The following is a 26,208-nucleotide window of genomic DNA, read 5'->3' on the forward strand; positions in this document are numbered from 1 at the left end:
TTAATTAAAGGTATGTTTAATGAAACCTAAATAATGACGCTCCTTTTGACTTTTAGTATTTATAGTATAGCATTGCAGACTGCATTGCAGACTTGTCATAGACTTCGGTCGAGTATTCCGTTGCGCAAATATTCTATCCAGATAAAAAATGCAATCAAAACAATATAGGCGGTCACAGAAAGTGAAAAAAAACAACTAAAGATACATGATCAACGGAAACTATTTTTAACTGTTTGAGTTTTTGGTTATCTAAAATAGTATTTAATTGGTCAATATTTATCTAATATTAAAAACTAACCAATCAAATCGTTTTAATGAGTCAGCTGGCCAAAAAATAACCTGTGGACAACTTAACAGAGATTTATACATTTGGCTGCAGAAAATTATGTTGATGGAGCAATTAATATTTACAATTAGAATATCCATTAAACATAATGTAGGCTAGATCGTTCCAATGCACCAAACACGTCCATTTACATAGTAAAACGGTTCATATTGTGCAAAAAGGCGCCTGTTGTCATGGTATGCTGATTTCATTCAATTTAATAGGGTTGGTCACGTGACAAAGATGGACGTGTTAAATTTTCGGTGACAAATTTTATCAAGTTTTCTGGATATTTAGAGTGTGTTTCGATAGAATTTATGGATATTTATGTGGAATTATGTGCATTGGTGAACGTTCGTGCGAGTGATGGGAAAATCTAGTAGAAACAGGGCCAATAAACGTAAAAAGGGCAGTAGTACGGACGAGGAGATAGTAAACATTAGTAAATCATACAGAATTGGAGGCCCGGCCGATGAAAAAGAGGGTCAACCATTAGTAAGTGAAATTTTAAATCAGACAAACTCTGTTCTTTTTGACGATTCTTCAGTATTTAATGAGTCTGATTGTGATAATTTTGATACTTCTGAGCCTATACACTTACCTGGAGCTATGGCGAGTAAAGTTACACCTGATGTAGCTAATGCTGATATTGCAACTGTGCTGAATGTATTAGAGAAACTCCAAGTCCAAATGAATAACGTAGAAGCCAGATTAGAAACATTAACTGTACTAGAAGAGAAAGCAAATAGTTTTGATAAGGATCTCAAGAAATTATGGACCTTAGTGCACGATGCAAATAATCGATTTGACGAAAAGCTCGCAAAAACTGATGAAAAGGTTGAACAGATTGACTTTCGTCAGGCTGAAATAGCATCATATGTTGAACAATTAGAGCAACAAAATATGAAAATGCATGAAGAATTGGTATACCTTAAGTCACAAAGTATGAGAAATAATCTCATATTCGGTGGAATAGAAGAGTCACCAAGAGAAACACCCGCTGATTCAGAGGTTGAAGTCCGTAAGTTCATGACTGAAAAGTTAAAAATAGCTAAGGAGATAGCTAACAATATGAAAATTGAAAGGGCACATCGCACTGGTACACGTACTGAGGGCGATAACCGCCATCGTAACATCATCTGCAAGTTTGCTGACTTCAAAGATCGCGAAATGGTTCGAAAACAGGGGCATCACCTCAAGAAAACGAAACTATTTGTCAGCGAACAATTTCCACCGGAAATCACCGCGAAACGAAGAGCGCTAGTCCCTAAAATGAAGGCTGCAAAGGAAGCTGGGAAACGGGCCTGGCTGGTATATGACACCTTATATATCGACGGAAAGCCGTGTAAAAGTAACTAGGAATGGTCGGAGAATGAACTGAAAATAGTTGTGTGGAACTGCAATGGACTCACTGAAAACAAATTATCAAACGAAGACTTTTTAAATATCATTGATGGAAACGGTATAGTTATTCTTTCTGAAACATGGACTAATTCTTCTTCAAATATAAACATTGATGGATATAAGTGTTTTAATTATTTTCGAAAATACAAACATAAAAATGCCAAAAGAAACTCTGGTGGTATTGTAGTCTATGTTAAAAATGAAATTTGTGGCGGTATAACAGTTGTTCGCAACCATTATGATAGTATCATTTGGTTGAAAATTGATAAGAATTTCTTTAAGCTTAAAAATGATATATATTTATGTGGATTATATTTTTGGTCTGATGACTCACCAATTAATAATATTATTGATACAAATTTATTCGATGTATTAAGTGATGACATATTTTATTTTGAATCCTTAGGTAAAATATTAATAGCCGGGGACTTTAATTGTAGAGCAGGGGATAGACCAGATTACATTTTACATGATAATATTATACGGGATTTAGACCCTGATGATTATTTAAATGATGAAGGTAGTGGACGGGCCTCACAAGATAAAATATGCAATGGGCGTGGCATTCGTCTGCTTGACTTTTGTAAGGCTACCAATATGCGCATAATGAATGGGAGATTAGGCATTGATAATAGCAATGGGGCGTATACATATTTCTGCCGTAATACATGCAGTACTATTGATTACCTTTTAGCAAGGGATATTGATTATAAATTACTCAGGAATTTCAGTGTGGGTCACTTTAATCAGTTTAGTGACCATGCACCGCTTTTATTCGATATTTTGATTCACAATAAAATTAATCCGTCGCGAAGTCATTCTAGCGGTTCAAGTTATGTACAATATAAATGGCGTGATGAAAATAAAAACTATGTTCGCAGGGATTTAATCGCGAATTTGAATAACATAAATTCTATTTTCAATATATCACGTAATCCGCTGCCCTATGAAATAGATAGATTAATTGATGAATTTTCGTCACTCGTTTTAAACACAGCGAAACCGTATTTTGGTAAACAATGCTCGGGAAATCGCAATGGTGAGAAAAAATTCGACAACGAATGGTTTAATCACGACTGCTATCTCGCTAAAATGGCATATGTTGATGCCCTTACGAATTTTAATGTGAATAAATCGGATGTTAATAGAAATATATTATGCGATAAAAAGCGGATATATAAAACGCTTATTTGCAAAACTAAGCGAGCTTACACTACGCGTAAGGCGCAAGAATTATATGATTTACGCAATAAACAACCTAAGGAGTTTTGGAGTAAATTTAGGGCAAAGACGAGTAATCCCGCTTGCGACATAGATATTGAGAATTTTAAAGACTATTTCGCTGGTTTATTTAACGATATAAAGTCGGCACAAATAGATGAGATTGATGATTTTGCGAACAATTCGGATTTTAATATCAACGATCCTACGTACGAATCTCTCAATGCTGTTATAACTCACGACGAGGTTCGGAGTGCTGTCAAATGTTTAAAAAGAAATAAGGCTGCGTGTCCTAGCGATAATATGATAAATGAATTTTTCATTGAAACTTTAGACATATTAGTTGGACATTTAACCGATTTATTTAACACTGTTCTAGATGGAGATTATTTCCCTGCATCATGGGCATCAGGATTCATCGTTCCGATACATAAAAAGGGGTACATTAATGATACTAATAATTATAGGGGCATAACTCTGGTTAGTAATTTAGGGAAAATATTTACAAGCGTACTCACTAAACGAGTTGAAACTTGGTTTGATACGAATAATATTTTGTCCGACGCCCAATTTGGATTTAGAAAGGGAAGTAGTACAGAGGATGCCATTTTTGTCTTACATAATCTTATTGAATCAGCATTATTTAAAAAATTGCGCTTACCGTGTGCCTTTATCGATCTGAAAAAGGCCTTTGATTCCGTGTATAGGAATGCGCTATGGGTTAAACTTTTCCGTATGGGATTGGACGGAAAAATACTAAAATTTTTCAAGGCAATGTATTCAGTAGTTAAGTCGTGTGTAAAACACTGTAATTCATTTTCCGATTTCTTTGATATATCTATTGGTCTACGACAAGGCCAAAATAATTCTCCAATACTTTTTTCTCTATTTTTGGAAGATTTAGAGCTATTTTTGCAACAGGGTAGTGACTGTGGTATTGATATATATGAACTATGCATCATGCTACTTCTGTTTGCGGATGATATGGTCATTTTAGGAAATTCCGTGGAAGATTTACAAAGTAGTTTGAATCGTCTGTGCGAATATTGCAAAATATGGGGATTGGAGGTAAATACCGATAAAACTAAGGTAGTTGTATTCCGTAATAGAGGTTCCGTGCGACACAACGAACGTTGGTATTATAATAATGAACCCCTTGAAATTGTCGACAATTTTAATTATCTCGGCGTGGTTTTAAACTATAATGGATCGTTCGTCCTAAATAACCAATTTGTAGTCGGAAAGGCACTAAAAGCCATGCATATATTATTAAAGAATATAAATAAGTACGATGTTCCCCCGAAAATCTCATTACAACTGTTTGATTCTTTTGTTGGCTCCATCCTTTCATATGGTTGCCCAGTATGGGGTTTATCTAAGTCAAAAGAGGTGGAACGCATCCATCTCAAATTTTGTAAGTCTATTTTGGGGGTTAAACAAAGTAGTTATACAGCAGCAGTATATGGGGAGTTAGGACGATACCCGTTATATATTAATAGATATGTTCAAATTATAAAATATTGGTTTAAGGCCAAAGATTCAAAAAATATTATACTTAATTCTCTTTATCGGGAATCAGTTCAACTGTGTCTTAATGGGTATAATTCCTGGGCTAACAAAATCAAGAACGTACTTGAGGAAAATGGGTTTTTAGATGTGTGGCTCCATCCCGAAAAATACGAACCAAACACCTTTATATGTCTTTTTAAGCAACGTCTTATTGACGTGTTTTTACATAAGTGGAGGGGAGATATCAACACAAGCTCTAAACTAATTCCTGTGTTCAGCCACCTGCACAATGAATTTGGAATGGCCGATTATTTAAATATGTTGTTTAACAAAACTAATAGGAAATGCTTAACTAGATTACGGATGTCATCTCATAATCTGTTTATTGAAACTAAAAGATATGGTCCTAATAGAACTCCAAGAAATGAACGTTTTTGTACATTGTGTGACTTACATGAACTAGAGGATGAATTCCACTTTGTCATTAAGTGTAGTTGTTATAATGATATACGCAACCAATTTTTGAAAAGGTACTATTATTGTCGTCCAAATATGTTCAAGTTTATTGAACTAATTAACAACCAAAATAAGACAATTATTGTGAATTTGTGCAAATATTTATTGCAGGCTAATAACAGAAGGACTCTATATTGTTTAATATAGTAATTATGTTTTCTAAATGTTTTTTTTCAAATGAACATTCTCCATATTGCTTTGACATCGTTCCAGATTTTGATTGTTGACCACTGTATTGTTAAATTGTATGTAATAATTATTTGTATACTTTGTGTATGACGAGATGCATGTGCATAAGTCTAAATAAAATTCTGTTCTGTTCTGTTCTGTTTAATGTTGAGCTGAAAACACCTTTTGTTAAACAAGTAACATCTTAACCAGACGGTTTGAACTATTAGGCCTTAAAAAAAATTAACACTTATTCGCACATCAACGAAACCGAAACATTTTAACGAAAAGAAAACATTTCAGCGAGATAGTTATCTTCACGGGAATTCAATGTCAAGTGCGTAAATTCTGTAAAACACGGAATCAAAATATCTAAACATCCACCTTAATATCACTATATTGTTTCATACTTTGTGTCTCGTCACTGATATTAAATTAAACAAATTTTAATCATTTAAAAATATAGAAAATGAAAAAAAGAAAATGAATTTATTCTAACACATAAAGAATTAGCCTTTTGTAATTGCAGATTTTCCATTTCTGAATAACCGTACGTTTATTGTATTATTTCCATCAGACGATACATCAAGTATCTCACTTTCTGAATGTTACATGCAGGGTCGAGTGAGCTTAAACAGTAACATAACACCAACCATCAAAAAAGGAAGGGTAAGGACAGAACTGAAGAAGGACAATTTATTTACTTGTTTTGCCTTAAGAATTTATTAAGGATATGTATTTATATCCTTCTTTATCTATTATATAGAAGTAAAACATGGATAGAATGTCTTCATATATTTATACACATTGGTGATTTCTACTGTTCACCATATTGATTTTGCAAATGATATGATTAAACTAAAGAGTATCAAATTAAAGACTATACATATTAATTAATATATTTATTAGTTGAATTTAGACACATTGTACTGAAACATTAAAGGGACAAGACACCAGATGATAAAACTGCAAGAAAAAAAGAAAAATGTCAAAAACTAACACAAATTTGTGATTGTTGCTTTTAACGCATTGAATATGTACCACATCGCTTACTACACATATATCTTTGGAAGTATTCGCGTTTTTTTCCAATTCGAAAATTAACTTGGTTATCTACCACCTAAATTCCAGTTAAATTTAAACAAGCGTGGTGTGTATCTGTGCCAAACATGTGACACGCTAAATATACACACTATAAACTGGGAAACCATTATGCGTAATTGTTTTCAACGAGTCAACTCAGTTGAGACAGCGAAAATATACTCTTAAAATTATGTAAACTAATGTATTTTGGCTTCTTACTAGCTCGTTTTGACAATTCTAGGATTCCTTTGAGGAAATACTGCACATGCCGATTTTGGAACAATCTGGTGCCTAGTCCCGTTAAATAACATTGTGAAAATTTGTGTTTAAATTGTTGAAAGAGAGGTCATCAAATACTAAAAGTAAGTAGTCATACTAATGATCATTAACGTTTTCACCAGATATATCCGTTATTATGTTCCGCATCAAAACCGTTTAGCATTCTTAAATACAAATAAATACGATGTTATAAAAGAAATATACAGATTGTAAAGCAAATTGTGAATGTTTGAATTACAGGAACATTCTTATAACCAATTTCCATTAGATATCTTATTCACTATCTTAACAGCATTTATAATATTTTTATAATTAATTACACTATTTTTATAGAAGAACAATTTCCCTATCAAATAACTATACTTTCTTTTTATTGACAAACAATTTACGATGTTCTTATGTATAAGAAGAATACACCAAACACTATTCATATTTTGCAGAAATTGCACAAAGAATTCTAATTGGGTCATTGTAAACTGTCAAGATGTTGACAATAAATGCCGACGTAATTTAAATTGAAAAACAAGAGAACGACACTTGCAATTTAATACATGAAACTAGTTGATAAATATCGCTCTAAAATAAACCAGGTAAAGCGAGTTAAATTAAAAGTCCTTACCTTCTAAAATATCCGATATCAATAATATTTGGAAAGAAGTAATAATGCAAATAAATGCACGCACGAAAACCATAGTGTTATTTATGAAATAATCTTAGTAAAATTAATATTTCAAACTATAGCCTTTAAAGTATTTTCACTGTCTTCAAAACCCTTTCGCAAAATATGTATTTTAACTGGTTTATAATTCATTTAGGTCGATGGCACTGTTTATACCGTCTACGCTTAACAGGCATTTATTAAAGTTTGTTTATAACTTTTGCCTTTTTAAAAAGAAGAAAATAAGGATAGTTTGTCTTTAATCAATCCTTAATTTTCTCACTTGCTGTTTCACATTGAACATTTCTGTAATCAAACTGTTAAACTATATTGGCACAGTATTCCTATCAAACCAGGTACTAAATGAACTGCTTCTACCTCAAACACTACGATACGGATGTAAAACCGCCTACGTATAGTGTATTGAGATTATTAATAACTAATTTTGTTTCAATTAAATTTGGTAATCCAATGATTATTCTTCTTTTCTGAAGACAACCCTTGCGATTGGTCAATCTAGCTTGAATTAAAAGGAAGGGATGGCTATTGTCAAAACAATAATGATTGTGGTTTATAAAACTTAAAAAAATCCCCTCTTGTGCATACACTTTCTTATAACTGTTGAGTAATTAACTAAAGACACTTTGGTTATACAATTTTAGGTTATAATGAATAATCGTCGAGCCTTACAAAAGAGATGAATACAATTCTAAATGAAATATGATTCAACAAATAATATGTTTCAACTGATACACAGTAGAAGCTTGTCGGTGAATGATAACGTCTGTAGTCATGCGATTAGTTGTTGAATAAACACCAAACGGGAAAAGAAAGGAATAATAAAACGTTACATTTTTCTTTCGATATTCACATTCCGGGGATAGGAATACAGAGGCAAAGTCGATTTCGAACCTAAACACTAATTCACAGTACATTGGAAACTTAAAGCGTAAGAGAAAATAACGCTGCTAAAGACACAATGATAAAGATGTTTTGAAATACTTGCCTCCTTTCTTTCCACATATTAATAAAGTAATTTTCGTGTGTCGCAAACAGTGTCAAAAGGTTGAGCAACGAACACAATGTGTCTTTGTCGGAATGCATATGTTCAGGCTTTTCTCTTGCATTCAAACGGTCACTCAATAAGTTGTCACAATGCATAGATAAGAAGAGCTTTGAGGACCAAACATAACGGGTTAATTGAGATTGAACGGACTATGATTTGAAGTATACTTGAAATATACCACATAGTTGTTTAAAAAGAACGCATATTTTGTTATATTGTATACTGACTCAAATATTATCCCTACATATATATTTCTTTTTTAAATTGTTATAATAACCACAGTTAGCTTGCTGTTTTTCTAACGCAAATATACGGCAATCGGCATTTTGCCATGTTTGACCCATAAGGGCTTTCTTCTTAAAAATATTAAATTAAAATTTTGTATTATACTTTAAATAAGATTCAGATACAGCTTGGCTGAACGTATTTGGCCTTTATGGTTTCCCTTTAACATTTCTATACATGTATTCAATTAAAATATTCTTGATGAGAAATTCCACAGAAGCAAATAATCCATTATAGAAATAGCAAGCTCGGTTGATTGAGACTCCATTGCCAGCAAAAACAAACGCCTCGCAGCACAGACTTAGGCATGGTTCCAGTGTTAAGGATAGTTAAGTTATGACTTGCTCAAAAACAAGTAAAAATAATGTAAACAACAGTTTGGACTTCAGTTACACTATAACAATTTTCAGCCCCACAATCGATTTTGGCTTTACATGCATGGTCGCCTTAGGCTTTTCAAAGCTTAAGAAAAGACATGGAAGTGTAAAGTTTCTTTTGTTTTCACTGTACCCGTAAACGTAAATATTTAAATTTGAACAAATTCGAACTCTTTCCACATAAATCATGAACTGTATTTACCTTGTTATGTACCAGTAAAATGTTATGGCCTCTGTTTGCTCTCGTCTGCCAATTAAGTTGTATCGCGTTTAACTACTGGTGTCGATATCAATAACCGAATCTCTCATAATTCTGTGATGTACAGTCGAACCCCATTTGCTCGAACTCACATAGACCGGCGGAATTATTTCGAGCTTCAGAAAATTTGAGCCAAGCGGGATTGTTTATCTTCAGTATAAAACATCGATCCATTGCATCTAGTTCGAGCCAACAAGGAATTCGAGCCAAGGAAGTTTGAGCCAATGGGAATCGACTGTTTATGATAATATATAAAAAAAGTATTTTTAATGACATCTCTTGTTCATTTTGATGTGAAGCGCCTAAATATTTTGGATTGTTATTTGCAACCAATGTAGTACCTATCGTCCGTTAAAACATTTAAGACCCCTTAAACCATCTCTTGAACTATTGGAGATCATCAAAATAATTTTAACATTATCATTTGTCTTAAAGGTTTCATCTTCAAGCGTTAAGATATAATACAGTGAATTTCCGACTGGAATGGTCCTTGTAGCTTTCATTTTAATATTGATATTAGTGTTTGTCAGAGTTATCGCCTGGTCATACGTCGAAGGTTATTTGACAGATAAGGTCTCAGTAATCCCTTGGAGTATATACAACCATGTGATATTATCTTTTAAACATTTATTGATCGATAAAAAGGTTGAAAACAAAGAACGCCGTGTTTATTCGTCCAATGCTATTTTGATTTGAGAATATGAGCACGAAGAAAGAAAGTTTATCATAGTAACGTGGTTTGGTATCTTAATAGAAATAATAGAAATAAACAGTTTTAGTTAAGATAGTATACCTTTACCTAAAGTAATATATCTTTATTTGGTTTGAGAAATCTGTATAACGACGAAATTGCAGACTAAAGAACCGTCGTTTATCTTGTTTCTGTCTCGGTATGCTAGATGCTATTTAGGTACGGAATATGCATGCACTCGATTTTAGTATATACGGGTACCATTCAAAGAGCGGTTTGTTGTATGACTTTACTCCCCCCCCCCCCAAAAAAAAAAAAACAAAAAAAAAAAAACACTTTAACTTATGAAATTCCGTTCTCTTATGACGCTGTACTAGGAAGGCGTGTTGCAAGCCAAAATCATTCCGGTTCAAGCTGTTCCTTGATTAAAGACACCTGGTATTTATCCTGTTACGTTTCTTGCAATATGACTGTCGTGCTTGAAATACTTCCGTGTCAGGTGTAGACTGATTATTTATTTCAACGAAAAAACGATTATTTATTGGAAAATAACACTTACTTTACAAGTGGCGAAAAAACCTCTTTATCAACACTTTTCATAGAAATTGAGGTGGATAATGATAAATTTCACCGCAACGCATACTCAAGATCCGAGTTCACAAAACTGTATACCGACATCGAAGACGACTGCGCATATATTGCTTACACTTATCTCTGTCATTTTACTACCTACAGTCATGAATTACAATGACGATAAGTTAAAAGGTTATTTCAGATCGCTGATAGCCAGGTATTATACAAGTTACAGTGTGGCGTGTGATAATTAATCTACCGCCAATGCAAAACCGCAGAATATGTTTATTATTAGTTTTTCTCAATGATCGGATTTGTTATATTGCTTCTAGAATAACACTCTGCATATATTAAGGAATCGCAGTGAAAATATTGAACCAATTAATTACAAAGCGCCTCCTTTTTCTTAATTTGGAAAAGCAATTGACTTGATAACATTGCTCGAGGGATGCCTAAATAAAAGCATATCACTACGTTCTCAAAGGAGTTGACAGGGAATAGTCAATAACGTTTCTGTCCAATGGCCACGTCCCGCCAATAGAAACAGAACTGAACAAACGTTTAGACTTATACGAATGATAACAATGTCCAAACGCAAGATCTTATACTTTTTATGTCATATGGTATATGCAAAAATAAGCTTACACTTTGTTTTACATCAATAAGGTAAAGTGATCAACATAATATATTGTCAAATGAGTGGGCTGCCTTTCTCAAGTTTTCTAATACATTTATTAAAATAAATCGTCAGATGTTATTGATTTAAACAGCTGAAGCGATCTAAATAAACATATTATTGTAAATCAATAAAAAAAAATATTAGGATTGTTGATTTGTACGTACACAAAATAAATGGGACTTTGTCCCACCAAACCATTTTTTTATTTCAATTTTGAAACCATTATTTAATGGATATATTTTTGAATATTGGAATCTTTCACACAGGACATGTATTTTCGGTGAATTGAACACTAATAATAGTGAAGGGTCGGATTTAAAAGGACCCAATTTACCTCAACACCACATGCATTATTTGTTGGAATGTTCAACAATTGCAATTCTTTTAGATATGTAAGCCAGCTACCGCCCAACGCGCCTACCCCCGGCAATTACCGGCCTATGCACGTATTATCGCGTCGGTTTTTACCGATATGCTTGAGTGTTTGTATAAGACGTACGTTTTATCTTAAATATCGTTCCTCGTTTTACATGTTTACATTGACCCCTGTTGTTTAATGCGTTTTGTAGTATTTTCAAGGTACGCAGCTCGTCTTTCAGTTTGCGATTTTATGTATTAAAAGTCATGTGCGCCAATAAACGCTCGTAAAAAAACGAAAGCAAAATAAATTGTATGTACTGAACAAGATAAAAGCAATACTATAGGATATTACTCCCGTAACCTTTAAAATGTTACACCACTTGACTATACCACATGAAATTATTTTTTTTTTACATTGGTATTGCTACCAAAACGTTTCAATGGATCAATAATTATAAATTTGCTATTTTGGTTAACTTAACTAATTGTTTTACATTGTAGGACATTATTGGGCACTTGAACATAAAACAACATGATAATTTGTTTGTATTCTTTCGTCTTTGATCATGTGAAAAATTTGTTCGTCTTTGCTTCTTGGCTAATTCGACCTTGAAGTTAGGTTTGATTGATCTGTATTACTGTATTCTTGATGAAATAAAGCTGACTGATTCTAAATAGTTTGTGTTTGATTGTTTTATCCTTAACAGAAACTGCACAAAAACTAGAACTAACATGGTAATCAATTAAAAAAACAACAAAACTAAATAACTACCAAACTTATTTTTCTGAATACTAATTTTTATTTAATATTATCGATCACATACAATGAATCACGTTTTCTTGATGAATTACTAGCTCTACGTAAGCTCTATAGGAGCGGGCCTACACATGATTTTGAAAAATAGTAAAGGGTTGGGGTATATGCTTCATGTAATAATATCAGTGTGTGTATACCACGTGATGGATTGTGTCATAAATGCTACGTCGGAAGGCAATGTTTTGATATGAATAAAGACTTTAAACAAAGATATCTTCACTATTTCTTTACCATTTTAAATGAAACATAGCGCAGTCTACGCAGCTTAGGAGCCCTGCCTTCGATCTTTTACCAGATTTTGATTGAGAGCTTAGTTTCTTTAAACACTTCGACAAACCTTTTCGCAATACGACCGTCTGACGGAGCGCTGTCAAAACATTATTTTGAAAACAGGTTTGTCGAAGTGTTTGATGAAACTAATCAACTTATCAAACTACGGTAATACAACAAATGCGAGGCTCCTTAAGCGGCATAGACTGCCCTTTGTTTCATATAAAATGGTGTTGTAAAAGAAAATACATCTTTGATTTAAGTCTTCATTTTAAGCAAAATGTTGCCTTCCGACGTAGCATATATTGCGTAATTTACCACGTGGTATACACACACTGAATATTAGCCAGTCTTTCTTTATGACGGTTTTTGTGTAATTGTAATCAAAACTGAAAACAATCACTGCAATATAGAAGAATAGGCAATACTTTTAACTGTTAATGCCTTACAATAACATATAATTATGACGTTATGCGATTTGGAAATGCATGCTGATTCCTAATAATAAAATAAATTTAAAGATGCAACTACATTTTAGATAAAGTTGTAGCAGTTTATATTTTGTTCTCTAATTCAATTGAAATCAGATATGAATTTGCCTATTTCGCAATCATTCAAGGCTAAAACAGCTTGTTTAATAAAGAAGTGTTGGAACAATGTTTACATATAACTTATCTGTACAAACATCCCTTTCAAACGATACCGACATATTGTGGGGTCTCCAAACATGCAAAATTGACATGATTGATTAGCGGACACCTGAATGTACTTTTAAAATAAGACTTCACTTTTTTGCACTGTTTAAGAATTCATAAAGTAAACGTGATACGCCTTGTATAGACACTTTCAAATCAAATGTAGCAACACTTTTAAGACGATATAGCCTGGACTTTATGGCATGAATTTATAGTATTACAACCTTTTCAATTCTAGGAAGCCGTTATGAGCAAGACAAAGTACTAGCGAAATGTATTGATTCAATAATCACGTTAAATTCACTATTCAGCAGATATGGCGAAATATATACAGGTGTGTTTTTTTCCTTACAAAATTGTACTATCTTTTATTAATTAATTAAGGTTAAGTTCTATATTATCTGGCCTATGACGAAACAACTTTTTCATTCACATCATGTCTAACAAATTCTCAATCAAATCTTAATTGAAACTTTCTCTTTACAATATTTGTAAGGCTTAAAAAAACAACCGCTGCAGCGCACAACAGCTCACCAAAAGGAGAAAGAAATATTAGTAAAGATGAAACCAGAACAAATGGCCAGGTATTTAGTTGACTTTAACCTCAGCAATGATAACACCTTCGTTTTTTGAAAAAAAGAGTATTGCAATCTTGTAGCAATTTATAGGAATGATAAATGTCTGTTTCAGTGTCGTCACAAAAAGTCATCAAACAGAGTAAGAATTTTCCTAGCAAATATGTAGGAAAAATGATTATACCTTGAATAACTTCTATTATTAGTGGGAGGACATATACCATAAGTCGAGACACCGGATCCCTAAAATGTGCGTTGAATGAATGCTTTATATGTGTTCGAAACAAATAAATATTTCGTTTGAATATAAGATGGCAAAGCAAACAAACACAGAAAGTAGAAATACCATATGCATGCATAGACGCAAACCAATACAGCATCTCAATCACATTGAAGGTGCGCCGATATTTAAAAGTTTAATGTGATTGGCACGACTCATTTTTTGAATATAAATATATTTATTTATTTTTGCACGTATTCGCATTCAAGGATAGGTTGAAACAGATATTTAAAAGTTGAATAGGGACAGGGAGACTGGTAAGTGCACCAGGGGTGTGAAGAGATTGGTGAAGATGATTAAGGAGACAGAGAGTATGAGGAAAGGTGGAATGAAGTTTGAATTTTAGGGTTGACAAGGTAAAGTAATGAAGTGAATAGAGATAAATGACAGGTTGATAAAATCGAATTGGCAGTTTTCGTTTTAATTTCAATTAACATGCGCGATCACATACGCATCTCCGATTTCTGCTCTTTAATTCTACTGAAAGACTGAGAAGACAGATCTCGTGCCACGCTCTGAAAGAAGTTCTCGAAACCAAGCTCTACGAGTTCAAGAACGAAATTTTACAAGATTTGAATCCCTGATAGATTGATTCGCATTTGGAATAAAACGACAGACGTCTATATCACTTTTCGTTGAAATGATCAATTGTATAAATGCACGCAGTGGCAAATTTTAGATGTGTCTACTGAAATGAAAAATAAAAAAAATGTTTTTGTTGTCATTTGCTTAGAAACTATTAATATTTTTCTGCCTTAAGGTTCATGCGTTTTTGCGTCAATCTGGTGTAAGCTTTTTCAAAGGAAGACTGGAAAAATGTACATACATGGTGGTCGGTTGTTTGAAACTTAATAAACATACTGACGCGTATGTGTCAGTCTCGGTCAGGGATGGTAAAAACATGATACAATTTAACAGATAGTAAGAAATAATTCAACACATTTAATTATTCACCCATAGCCCAATCAATCTGAAATGTTTAGTTCATAGACCAAAATAAACAAGTGAAAACATGCCTTAAAAAGCTTGATTGCACATACACTTTGAAATCAGTTTATATAAAAGCTCATCTTATTTGTTCTTGGTTTTGATCAACAAACAGTTCATTGCATCCAACATAGCACATATTTGCCCGGAAGTGTGTGTGTGTGTTCATGACAAGTGCAGTTAAATGGCCACAATAATCTCCTAACATGTTGCGTATTTTGCCTGAAGGTAGCTGTTGCTCAAAATGTTAAAACACATGTAATCCTAACTAGAATCTAAGTGGAGCCATCTTTTCAACGATCGATTACTAAAATGATATAATTTTGGTTTAAGTGAGATGCATTTTTGAAACAATATATTGGCTCAATATGTTAGACCTGGGTTTTTTCAATTTCAATGACAGTCGTTTAATGTTTAAATAAATTTCTTGGTTGCCTTTAGTTTCGTAGCTAATACACTGACTATTTATGGACCGAATGCAACAATGTACTAGCATGATGTCGCAGTAATTGTTTTGACGATGTAATTCAGTGAAAACTGAAGGGCAGTTGTTCATATTCAGATAGAAATATATCATTAATTTCAAATTAATTATAAACTTTAGTTTACTTATTGGAGAGTACAAGAACTGTGAAGGGACTAGTGGATGGCTGTAGATAAAGTGGCATCATTGACGACAGGAGCGGTAAATATGTCAAGAAAACAATGATAACCGTGGAGGTAAGAACGGAGGGATGAGTAAGAACGATAATGGGATGTGCAAAAACACGACGGGAGCGGTAACAAAGGCGTCGAGATGTATGGCAACAAATGATGCGGAGATCGGTTTCAACGACGACAGGATCGATGTCAAAAGAGACCGTTGTGGGACCTATGATGCGGAGACCGGTAGTAACGGTGGGGAGAACGATTCAAAAGCGTATAGAAGGGTAACAACGGCGCAGGGTGCGGTATCAATTGCGACGACAGGGGAATCATCGGTGCCGGTTCGAGTACTGCCCCAGTTGGTGTGTCAACAACGCCAGAGGGCTATCAACGGCCCCTGGAGGGGTATCAACGACGCCGGAGGGGTATCAACGGCGCAAGGAGCGGCATCAATGGCGTCTTGAGCTGTATCAACGGCAACAAGAAGGTATCTACGGCGCCTGGAGGGCTATCAACGGCGCCTGGAGGGTATCTACGGCGCCTGGAGGGGTATCAACGGCGCCTGGAGGGCTATCAACGACGAATGGAGGGCTATCATAGGCGCCTGGATGGGTATCAACGACGCCTGGAGGGCTATCAGCGGCGACTGGTGGGCTATCAACGGCGACTGGAGTAGAATCAACGGCGCCTGGAGGGCTATCAACGGCGACTGGAAGGCTATTGACGGCTCCTGGATGGCTATCAACAGCGCCTGGAGGGATATCAACGGCGACTGGAGGGGTATCAACATCGCCTGGAGGGCTATCAACGGCGCCTGGATGGCTATCAACGGCGACTGGAGGCGTATCAACCGCGCCTGGAGGGCTATCAACGGCGACTGGAAGGCTATCAACGGCGCATTGAGCGCTATCAACGGGGACTGGAGGGGTATCAACGGCGACTGAAGGGGTATCAACGGCGCCTGGAGGGGTATCAACAGCAACGAGAATGATATCAATTGCGGCGGAATAGGTATCAACGGAAAACAATTCCAATTGTGAGAAAAAAAGCAGTAGATGGAGGGGTAAAATCGACGGTGTAAGTGGCTACAACGACGACGGGAGGCACGCCTAAAATATTGCAATTGCCCGTCCGCTTAAATTCAGCATAGATAAATTTTAAAAATTGCGATCCAATTCTGAAATGATTCCGATATATATCACAATGGACTCGTGGAAGCCCAAAAAGCCCAAAAAGGTCAGGAATTAAATGTTGAAAATCAGATTATATCGACCAGTTAAGTTTTCTGTTTGATGTTTCATATGATTTGGGAATCAAATATCAACATACTTACTTCTTAAGTTTACTATAAAATGGGATCAGACTGTAACGACATTTTCAACAAGTTAAAATTTTGTCTTTTCATACAAAAGGTATATTGTTCCGATCTCTCATTGTCGTATATATTGCGGATGTTTATGTTAATAAATTATACTGAATCATATTTGTGAAGCGAAATTCGATCTAGAATCTGTATAGGAATATAGTTTTATGTTTTCTATTCAATCTTGCACTGATAAACCTATTCATGCTTTAAACTTTTTAACTAAGCTAAATGGTTACAAAACGGAAACTTGATCAGATTGCACAGTGTGTAATAATGCTTAAACTAAACGATTTCCTGCAACGTTTAGCAGGTGTTATTCATTTTGCGAAAATTAATTACAAATAATAGAAAGCTGAGCCTATTATAAGAGCAGGCGCTCCACAATGATCATAACAATTTGGCTTTGAAGAGTCCGAACTTTAAATAAGTGAGCTATCAGATAGCTCACTAAAGGATATTGCAAAATGTTCATAACATGTGACCCTGAACACGTTTGGTAGAAAAGGCATGCTGATGACTTTATGATGTATCGTTTATCTAACAGACGGACCATATTCATTATATTTCTTTCTTTTTCGTTTTTCTAAAACGTCATTAGCGATATTATGACCACATCACTATTTTGTGGTCATTATACACAATGAGTTGCGCACTCGCACTTATTTGATATTTTTAAGCATTTACTTGGCATAGATGAGTTATATGTATGTGATTGAATATCATTTGGTCATCTTGCTGCACATTCTGAAACACAAACCATTTCTCATACCTCGTTAGATAATGGTTTAATAAGTATTGACAAAGTTAACAATAAACATGTTGTTGAAAGCAAATATGATAACGTGCCATGGATGCTCTCAGTTGTACAATTTGCAAATACTAATGCTTGAGAAATGCTTTATGGAGTAGATATTTTCTTAAGCCTTAGGACCCAATTTAAACTTTCTTGGACTGCTTCTTATCTTACGATGTGATATCGTATTCTCTTTAATAAGATTTCATTATAGTTCCTGAGATGGTAATTATTAGATGACTTTAGAAGAAAGGACACTCCAATGCACTTGTATGACGTTACACTTATTGTGGCGAAAATTCAAACATTATGAATTTGAAAATTGTTTGAATGAGTGTTTATGTTTAAACGTGTTGAAGCTGAGCTTGTTTCTGTAGCTTTTCGCATAAATATTCTTTAGAAATAGACCGTGGGAATAGTTTTTTATCAAAGGCAACCTTCCGGGGTCCCTTTTTTATAAAGATTGTCCTTAATCGATGTCAGAGTTGTAAGCATAAGGTCAGATACAAGTCTTAAGATCATGATACATCAGCAAGTTCTGAATGGGGCCAACTGGTAGCTTTTGATAATCCACTTCTATTCTGATATAAATGAACAAAGCAAATATTTGATTTAGAAACTCATAAAAGGACCAAAGGGATTTGGTCCTAAATAGGCTGATTATTATAATAAATCAAGTGCTGTCATTCTTATCGGCAAGTGCAGAGCATAGATTAGAAGACACAATATTGCATCATAATTGAGATAAATTGTCTTAGCAAAGAGAAGCCTTATAGGGCGCTATGAGAACACCACAATCATGTATATATAAATACTAAAATCATGTTTCTACATGTTTTAGGAAATATGACCACGACTGATATATCCTAACTTTGAATGCATATAAGCAAAATATAGTCAAATGTACAGGTGATACATAAAACCTTTGATCAAATTTAAATATATCAACTATTTATATCACTTTGTGATCTTAATACATAACATATTTTATTTGCCTGCTGATAATTCAAAATGCCTTGATAAGATGATACTTATTGAACAGTTTTTTCACGGTTCTACATTAAATGGAATAAAATCATCATGCATAGTTAACAGGTTATACATTGTCTGAAATGCGAAATATTACACATTATATAAAAACAGGTACTACTATTTCACATAATATTGTTATGGTGCTTCATAAAATTAGAAATATCCAACTTTTTGAATGTGCAAAGGCAACTGTGGTCTTCATGTTATACCATAACTGAACCGGTTTTTCCAACCGCGGAGAGGTTGTGGTGTGCAAGCACACACAGTTGCCTAAATACTTAGCAGGGGAACTTGTGAAAATCCCTGGGTCCTGACATGAAAATCCTTTGAAAACTAAATTGGGCTCATTTTATTTCCATGGTGACAATCTTAATGGGCCTGTGAAAATCCTGCATGTAGTCCAAACATTTACAGGCAGATTACCTTTCGTTTTGTCGCAATGATCCATGTAGACAAAATATGTCCATTGTGGGTCTGGCATTCATTATTGTGCCTAGTATTAAACGAGATCACAATAATTTGTTGTATGTTGTGCCTGATGCTATATATAGGTTATTAAACATTGTTCAGTACAATACGGATATATATTTCTACGAGTACACAGCTTGGAAAGTCATATTGGACGAGCCGCTAATATTATTATTAAGATTATTACTATTATTATTTCACATTTTTCTGTACAGAATATATTTTGGATACTTTTTATAGGTATAGAATAAAAATGTCATTTTAAACATTCCGTGTTTACCAATGACAATATTGATCCGATAATAACTAAAGCTTTTTCGTAACGCTTTATCTAGAGCGCCTGTTGATTCTGATTTTCATTCGGAACCTTTTTCACGGTTTCGGTCTTTATCATGGGTTTAACATGGGACCTGTGAATACGGAAAAAAATAAGGGATTTTCGTAGGCGCGTGCGTCCCAATACGGAAATATATTGTACGGTCACGTAGTTCAAAAGAGCGTCTGGTCGTATAAATTAGGTATAGGATTATAAAACTTTTTTACTAATGGAAATAATTTCATATAAAGACAGAATAAATTGTTTTCTGTATTTATCTACGATTTCTCGGAAAAACTCCCTAGATACGGGCAAACACACGTGGTTGCCCGGAAATCAATATAATAGTGTGTACTTGTTTATCAATCATAATGCCGTTTCATTCATGATGGTGTCGGTTGCATTCACAGAGACAGAACAGTACTCGTCGCAACATCAGCAAGCAAGCCATGCATAACCAGGGGTCAAATCCATTCGAATTCCCGCTGACACCGCACACCACGGGACCAGAAACAATCCTACCAAGATAGTGCTGTGTGTCGCCAAACAACTGCTAACCAATGACCATAAGGAACGTACTGCAAGACCTTTTGTTGGAACGATGCAGACATCATGGCTGTTTTAACGCTCTTAACTATGTACATGTACTTCGTTGTCCTTTTAAGTCGTGCGGGCGATTAATTCTGGCCGCAGTCAAATAACAAATCTCAATTTAGCCAGATTTCTAACCAAAATAATCGTACAAGGTCTTCTCTCCCATTTGCGGGTAAAGGAACTTCGGTTCAATTGTCTAACTCGTGGTGCTAGGATTGCATTCCAATTAGTTCTTATTTATTTGCATTAGTTACGTAACGCCGAGCTCTAAATGTATTAAAAGCGCCTATGAAATAGTACGCTTGCTTGCAGGTGCCGGTGCTTTGGTTCACCGACCAGACATGTGTCAAGCTTTATTGTGTCATGTGCATAAATGACCGCTTGCATGCAGGTGCCAGTGCTCTGGTTCACTGACCAGTCATGTGTCAAGCTGGTTTCCGTGTCAATCCCCAGACCTGCATGTGGCAGAAAATCGTGTTCTTTCACTTTCAATATTGCGTCCTAGATGGCCGCAAAAATAAGCCAAAATGCAGTTTACTTTAAAAATGCGTGTTAACGAAGAATTCGAAGTAAGATAAGAATAATTGGAATAAAGTGTCAAATTTAATACGTTGTAAGCATTTAGTGATTTTGAGATAATACCATTTCTAAAGTAAAGTTGATAAAATATTTTACTTAAGACAAAAAAAGCTGGAATATATAAACTAATATAATATCGATAACGGCCATTATATATAAATTCTGGCGGCAGGCGAATAACAAATCTTATGAACTGAATTAAGCCAGATTTCTAACCAAAATGATTATACAAGGTCTTCTCTCCCAAACTGCGGGAAAAGGAACTTCGGCTCAATTGTCTTAATCGTGGTGCGGGGATTGCATTCCAATTAGTTCTTATTTATTTGCATTAGTTATGTAACACCGTGCTGTTAATGTGTTAAACGCGCCTATGTATTAGTACGCTTGCATGCAGGTGCCGGTGCTTTGGTTTACCGACCAGACATGTGTCAAGCTTGTTTGTGTCATGTGTATAAATGTCCGCTTGCATGCAGGGGCCAGTGCTCTGGTTCACTGGCCAGTCATGTGTCAATCTGGTTTCCGTGTCAGTTCCCAGACTTGCATGTGGCAGAAAATCGTGCTTTTTTCTGCCCATTCAAAACATGTGGCAAATCAGGGACGTCTGTTTGTTTTACTATGCATGTATGCACGGCGAAATGTTTTCACTATCGATACACATAACTTGTTCAACTGGCGCCGGATTTTTACGTCAATATCCACATGACCATTCTCGCCACCCTGAATAACTTTCTATTACAACAAAGTTGTTGTATGGTTTGTCTGATTTATTCAAATGCATTTAACAATAGTATTTAATGGCATTTAAGGGAGTAAACCATGTTTCACAGAGTGTTCTCACCCTCAGAATCCCCATACCACGTGTGGAGCCTATGGTATTTAGGTTTCGATGGGAGGGGACGCACGACCTTAGTTAAACACTTAAGTACGCTACCTTTAATGTCAAATCCAGAAACTGCCCCAGAGAGGTATACATTAAGTTTGTGAATACTATCTTATTATGAATCATATTTAGTTTCTAAACAACATAGTTGGCGAAAGCCAAATATTATTGTGGATATGCTATTCCTTAATACGGATGGTTCAAATCCGTATTTGACCTTTCAAAGCAATGCACTACCGAATGGAAGAAATAAATTGCAAAATCCATCTTTACTCCTCAATAGTATATGGCAGTGTTTATTTTACTTAAACCTAACTGCGTTGCTGTGCGTACTTTGTGGTAAACTTTCAATTTTGTTGAAATTCTGTTACGATATTGCACAACACATCTTAGAATACAGATGCTTGTTATAGCGCACACAAAAAGGTATCATAAATGGTAATGGCCAGGTGGGTCACTACAGCTGCCCTTATTAAATACATGAGCAATGCAATGACGTCACACACTACCCGGTATCCAAGCAATGAATACACCAGTGCTAGCATCGCTTTGATTCAAAATGTGATGCAGATTAAATGCAAAAACAAATCCACCATGTCTGACTTAAGTACAGGACAGTCGTTTTCCATAACACACACTTTATTTAATACAGAAAGGTGTGCATGATTGTGACGATAGTGGGTGAAATGTGCGTATGTTTGTAATGGCTTAATGAACTAATTGGTCATAAAACAACATCTAAGCATTTTGAACACGAGTAGAACAAACGTGTACCGAGATACGACATTGCCCTAGAAGTTGAACATTGGTTTGATATTTGGTAAGAAATCATAGTAGGGATTATGATAATACAATGTATGTGACAAGTACCCTTTAACGTAACAATAATGTTTTTTTGGACCATATCACTTTCAATATTCTGTCCTAGATTACCGCAAAAATAAGTCAACATGTAGTTTTCCTTAAAAATGCGTGTTATCAAGGAAATAGAAATAAAATAAGAATAATTGGAGTTAAGTTTCAAATTTAATACGTTGGAAACATTTAGTGATTTTAAAATAGTAGCACTTCTAAAGTAAAGTTGATGAAATATTTTACTTAAATCATATCATGTTCAATATCCTTTGGACAGCTAACTTTCTATGAACACTTCGTCACGTCGTATCATATTACAACTACAAAATCATTCCAAGGTAAACAATCTGTGAGTTGTTATTCGAAATGGATACGAACTGCACTGCTTCTTTGTGGGGACATACACCCATGTCCGGGACCTGACCATACAGTCGATGATTTCAACAAGTATTCTCTTTTTAAGAGAAAACGGCTACATTTTATACATCTTAACATCAGAAGCCTCTTACCTAAACTTGATGAAGTACGATTAATTGCCAAACATACTAATGCAGCTTGCATTTGTCTAACAGAGACTTGGCTTGATGATAGTGTTGACATTATGTTACCGAAAACAAAACCTATTTTATGTGGTGTTTTGTACAGACCTCCAAAACAAACTAACTTTTATGAAGTTTTAGACACTGTTATTTTATCATGTTCAAATTTTAATGCACTTGAAGCTATTCTTTAAGGTGATTTTAATACTGATGTTTCCAAGCCTCGTAAATGTCCTCTGAACAAAGCTTTTAAATCATTGTGTGATTTGTTCAGTTTTAAACAGCTGATAAGTGAGTTTACAAGAGTTGCATCTGATTCAACTACTACCATTGATTTGATCTTGGTATCTGATTCTCAACTTATTAGTCAGAGTGGTGTAATTGATTGTTGCCTTAGTGATCATCTTATGACTTTTTCTACAAGAAAAGTTACACGTAGTTGTATTGGTAAACACAATTCTGTTGAAATTAGGTCACTTTAGCACTACAATAAGGAAGCTTTTCAGCAAAGCCTGATTGGTACTGACTGGATTCATATGCTATTATGTGATGATGTAAATATTCCCTGGTCATATTTTAAATCTACTTTTTGTCCGTTTTAAATTCCATTGCACCAGTCAAGCAGGTCCGCATTAAGCAGAAAACAGAGGCTTGGATTGATAATGAGGTTCTTCAGGAGTATTAAGGCTAGAGATAAGGCTTTTCAGAAATATAAGAGAAGTAAAACTGAGGAAGATTTATGTATGGTTAGAAAATTAAGAAACTATGCCCAAACATGTATTACAAATGCAAAAAAGAATTATTTTAAGAACACACTTGAATGTAGTAAAAATGATTCAAAGTCTATATGGAAGAGCCTTAAAAAGCTTGGTTTGCCTTCCAAGAAGAGCCAGTCCTCTTCCAGCATTGGTTTGAATGTTAATGGTGAAATTTGTTTTGATAAATTCAAGGTAGCTGAAGCTTTTAATGTCTTTTACACAACTGTTGCTGCAAACCTTGTTGATAAACTGCCAAAGTGTGTAAACAGATTTGGCAGAAATTTTGTTTTTCAATATTATTCGTCCAAAGGTGTAAAACCAAACAGTTTTGGTACTTCAATAGTTACAGAAAGTAAAGTATCGAAATTCTTGGACAGCCTTAGCTCCAACAAGGCAACTGGTCTTGATGGTATTCCCTCGAATTTGTTAAGGACTCATCAAACATTATAGCAAACCCCCTTGCACATATAATTAACCTATCCATCATTCAAGGAGTCGTACCAGATGACATTAAGTATGCACGTGTTGTTCCTTTGTTTAAGAAAAACGACAAAACTGAAGTTGGATATTATCGTCCAGTCTCCATTTTAAACATCATATCTAAGGTCTTAGAAAAGGTTATCTATGACCAAGTTGATGAATATTTGACAAACAATGAACTTCTGTATAGTTTACAGTCCGGTTTTAGACGCAAGTATTCTACTGAGACATGCCTCATCCATTTGACCGATTACCTACGTTTTAATATGGATAAAGGAAATCTTGTTGGCATGGTGCTTACAGAAAGCGTTTGATACGGTCAACCATGGTATTCTTCTAATGAAACTTAAAGCCATTGGTCTGAACGAGTCAACAACACGATGGTTTTCCTCATACCTGTCCGACCGTCACCAACTTGTTTCAGTCTCTGGTACTTTATCCTCTCAATCAAAGGTCACATGTGGTGTCCCACAAGGATCAATATTAGGTCAACTTTTATTTTTAATTTACGTGAATGATATGCCAGCTGTTGTCATAAATAAGCTGCTCCTATACGCCGATGATTCCGCAATTTTAGTGTCAGGCAAAAGTACAGAATATTTAGAGTCTAGCCTTTCTGAAGAATTAGAACTTGTTAGTGAGTGGCTTATCTGTAATAAGCTATCTCTGCATTTGGGTAAAACAGAAACTATTTTATTCGGGTCTAAACAGAGGCTTAAATCTAAAGGCAGTCTAAACGTGACTTGCAAAGGTTTGCCAATTGAATGTAAAACTTCATTAAAATATTTAGGCGCAACCATTGATAATTGCTTGTCTTTTGAGGACATGGCTAGGTCGGTCATGAAAAGGCAAATACAAGGTTAAAATTCTTATTTAGGAAGCGTGAGTACCTTACCCAGCACACAAAAAGGTTACTGGTCATGTGCCATCTAGACTTTGCCTCTACCATCTGGTTTTATTCTGTTAACCAAGACTTGCGTAATAAGCTTCAGGTCACACAAAACAAACTAATGAGATTTGTTTTAAATTTAGAATCTAGGTCCCACATTGGAAAATCTCAGTTTAATTGTCTTAACTGGTTACCTGTGGACAAAAGGGTTGATTTTATAACTCTTTGTCATGTTTTTAAGATTCATTCCAAATTGGCCCCTTCATATCTAAGCGAACATTTTAACCCCGTTAGTGTGACACACAATTATAAAACTAGATTCAGAATGTCCGCTACATCTCAGTGCACTGATTTTATGGATAGTAGGCGTTTTTCATATCCAAAGGTCAATAGTTTTGGTAAGAAATCCTTTGCTTACCGAGGATGCTCACTATGGAATGATCTCCCTAAGGAAATAAGGTTCAGCAAGTCTTTGAAGTCTTTTAAATCTTCCCTTAAAATAAATTTGTTGGACTAGGGCTGTTCATGTATTTTATATTGTAATAGATAGATTCATGTCCAAGGTAATCTTACATTTTTAATTTAGTATACCTATTATTCATGGATATTTATGTCTTGTTTCATTGTCCATTGTTGAATACATTCTGTTAATCTTGTATTTGAACAGCACTTCAATTGTGATACACTGTGATACTTCTTATTTTACCTAACATATTATTATTTATATTTAATTATGCAATACAATTAATACATAATCAGTCTTCTACTGTGATATTTTTTTTTTTTAATTATAATTTCTTAATAGCATGTCTTCCTATGTCAACTTGTTTGTTATATAAGGACCACAATGGAAATAAGGGATTATCAATCCCTTTTTTGTGTTATCCTTAGATATATAATGTAGTTAACATGGATATATTTTATTCCTGATATTATT

The 26,208-nt window shown here is 34.7% G+C and overlaps 2 protein-coding genes across 5 annotated transcripts in view; one reads left to right on the forward strand and one right to left on the reverse strand.

The window, feature by feature from the left end:
• Positions 1–26,208, reverse strand: part of LOC128238327 (disintegrin and metalloproteinase domain-containing protein 10-like) — a 232,165-nt gene that overhangs the window by 19,566 nt on the left and 186,391 nt on the right. For 2 of the 4 annotated variants that reach the window (XM_052954140.1, XM_052954143.1), the window contains exon 1: positions 7,125–7,540. The exons of 1 other annotated variant lie outside the window; for it this stretch is intronic. In XM_052954140.1, coding sequence (XP_052810100.1) covers positions 7,125–7,197 — 73 coding nt within the window. In that variant the 5' untranslated portion in view covers positions 7,198–7,540. Of the gene's footprint in view, positions 1–7,124; positions 7,541–10,400; positions 10,525–26,208 lie in introns of those variants that run through there. One more of the 4 variants, XM_052954142.1, reaches the window with a different exon arrangement.
• The window catches only part of LOC128237970 (uncharacterized), a 51,502-nt gene continuing 42,219 nt past the window's right edge, over positions 16,926–26,208 (forward strand). Inside the window, exon 1 of the mRNA XM_052953544.1 lies at positions 16,926–16,958. Coding sequence (XP_052809504.1) covers positions 16,926–16,958 — 33 coding nt within the window. The remainder of the gene's footprint in view (positions 16,959–26,208) is intronic.

The sequence above is a fragment of the Mya arenaria genome, chromosome 6 (genome assembly GCF_026914265.1).
Source record: "Mya arenaria isolate MELC-2E11 chromosome 6, ASM2691426v1".
NCBI lineage: Eukaryota > Metazoa > Mollusca > Bivalvia > Myida > Myidae > Mya > Mya arenaria.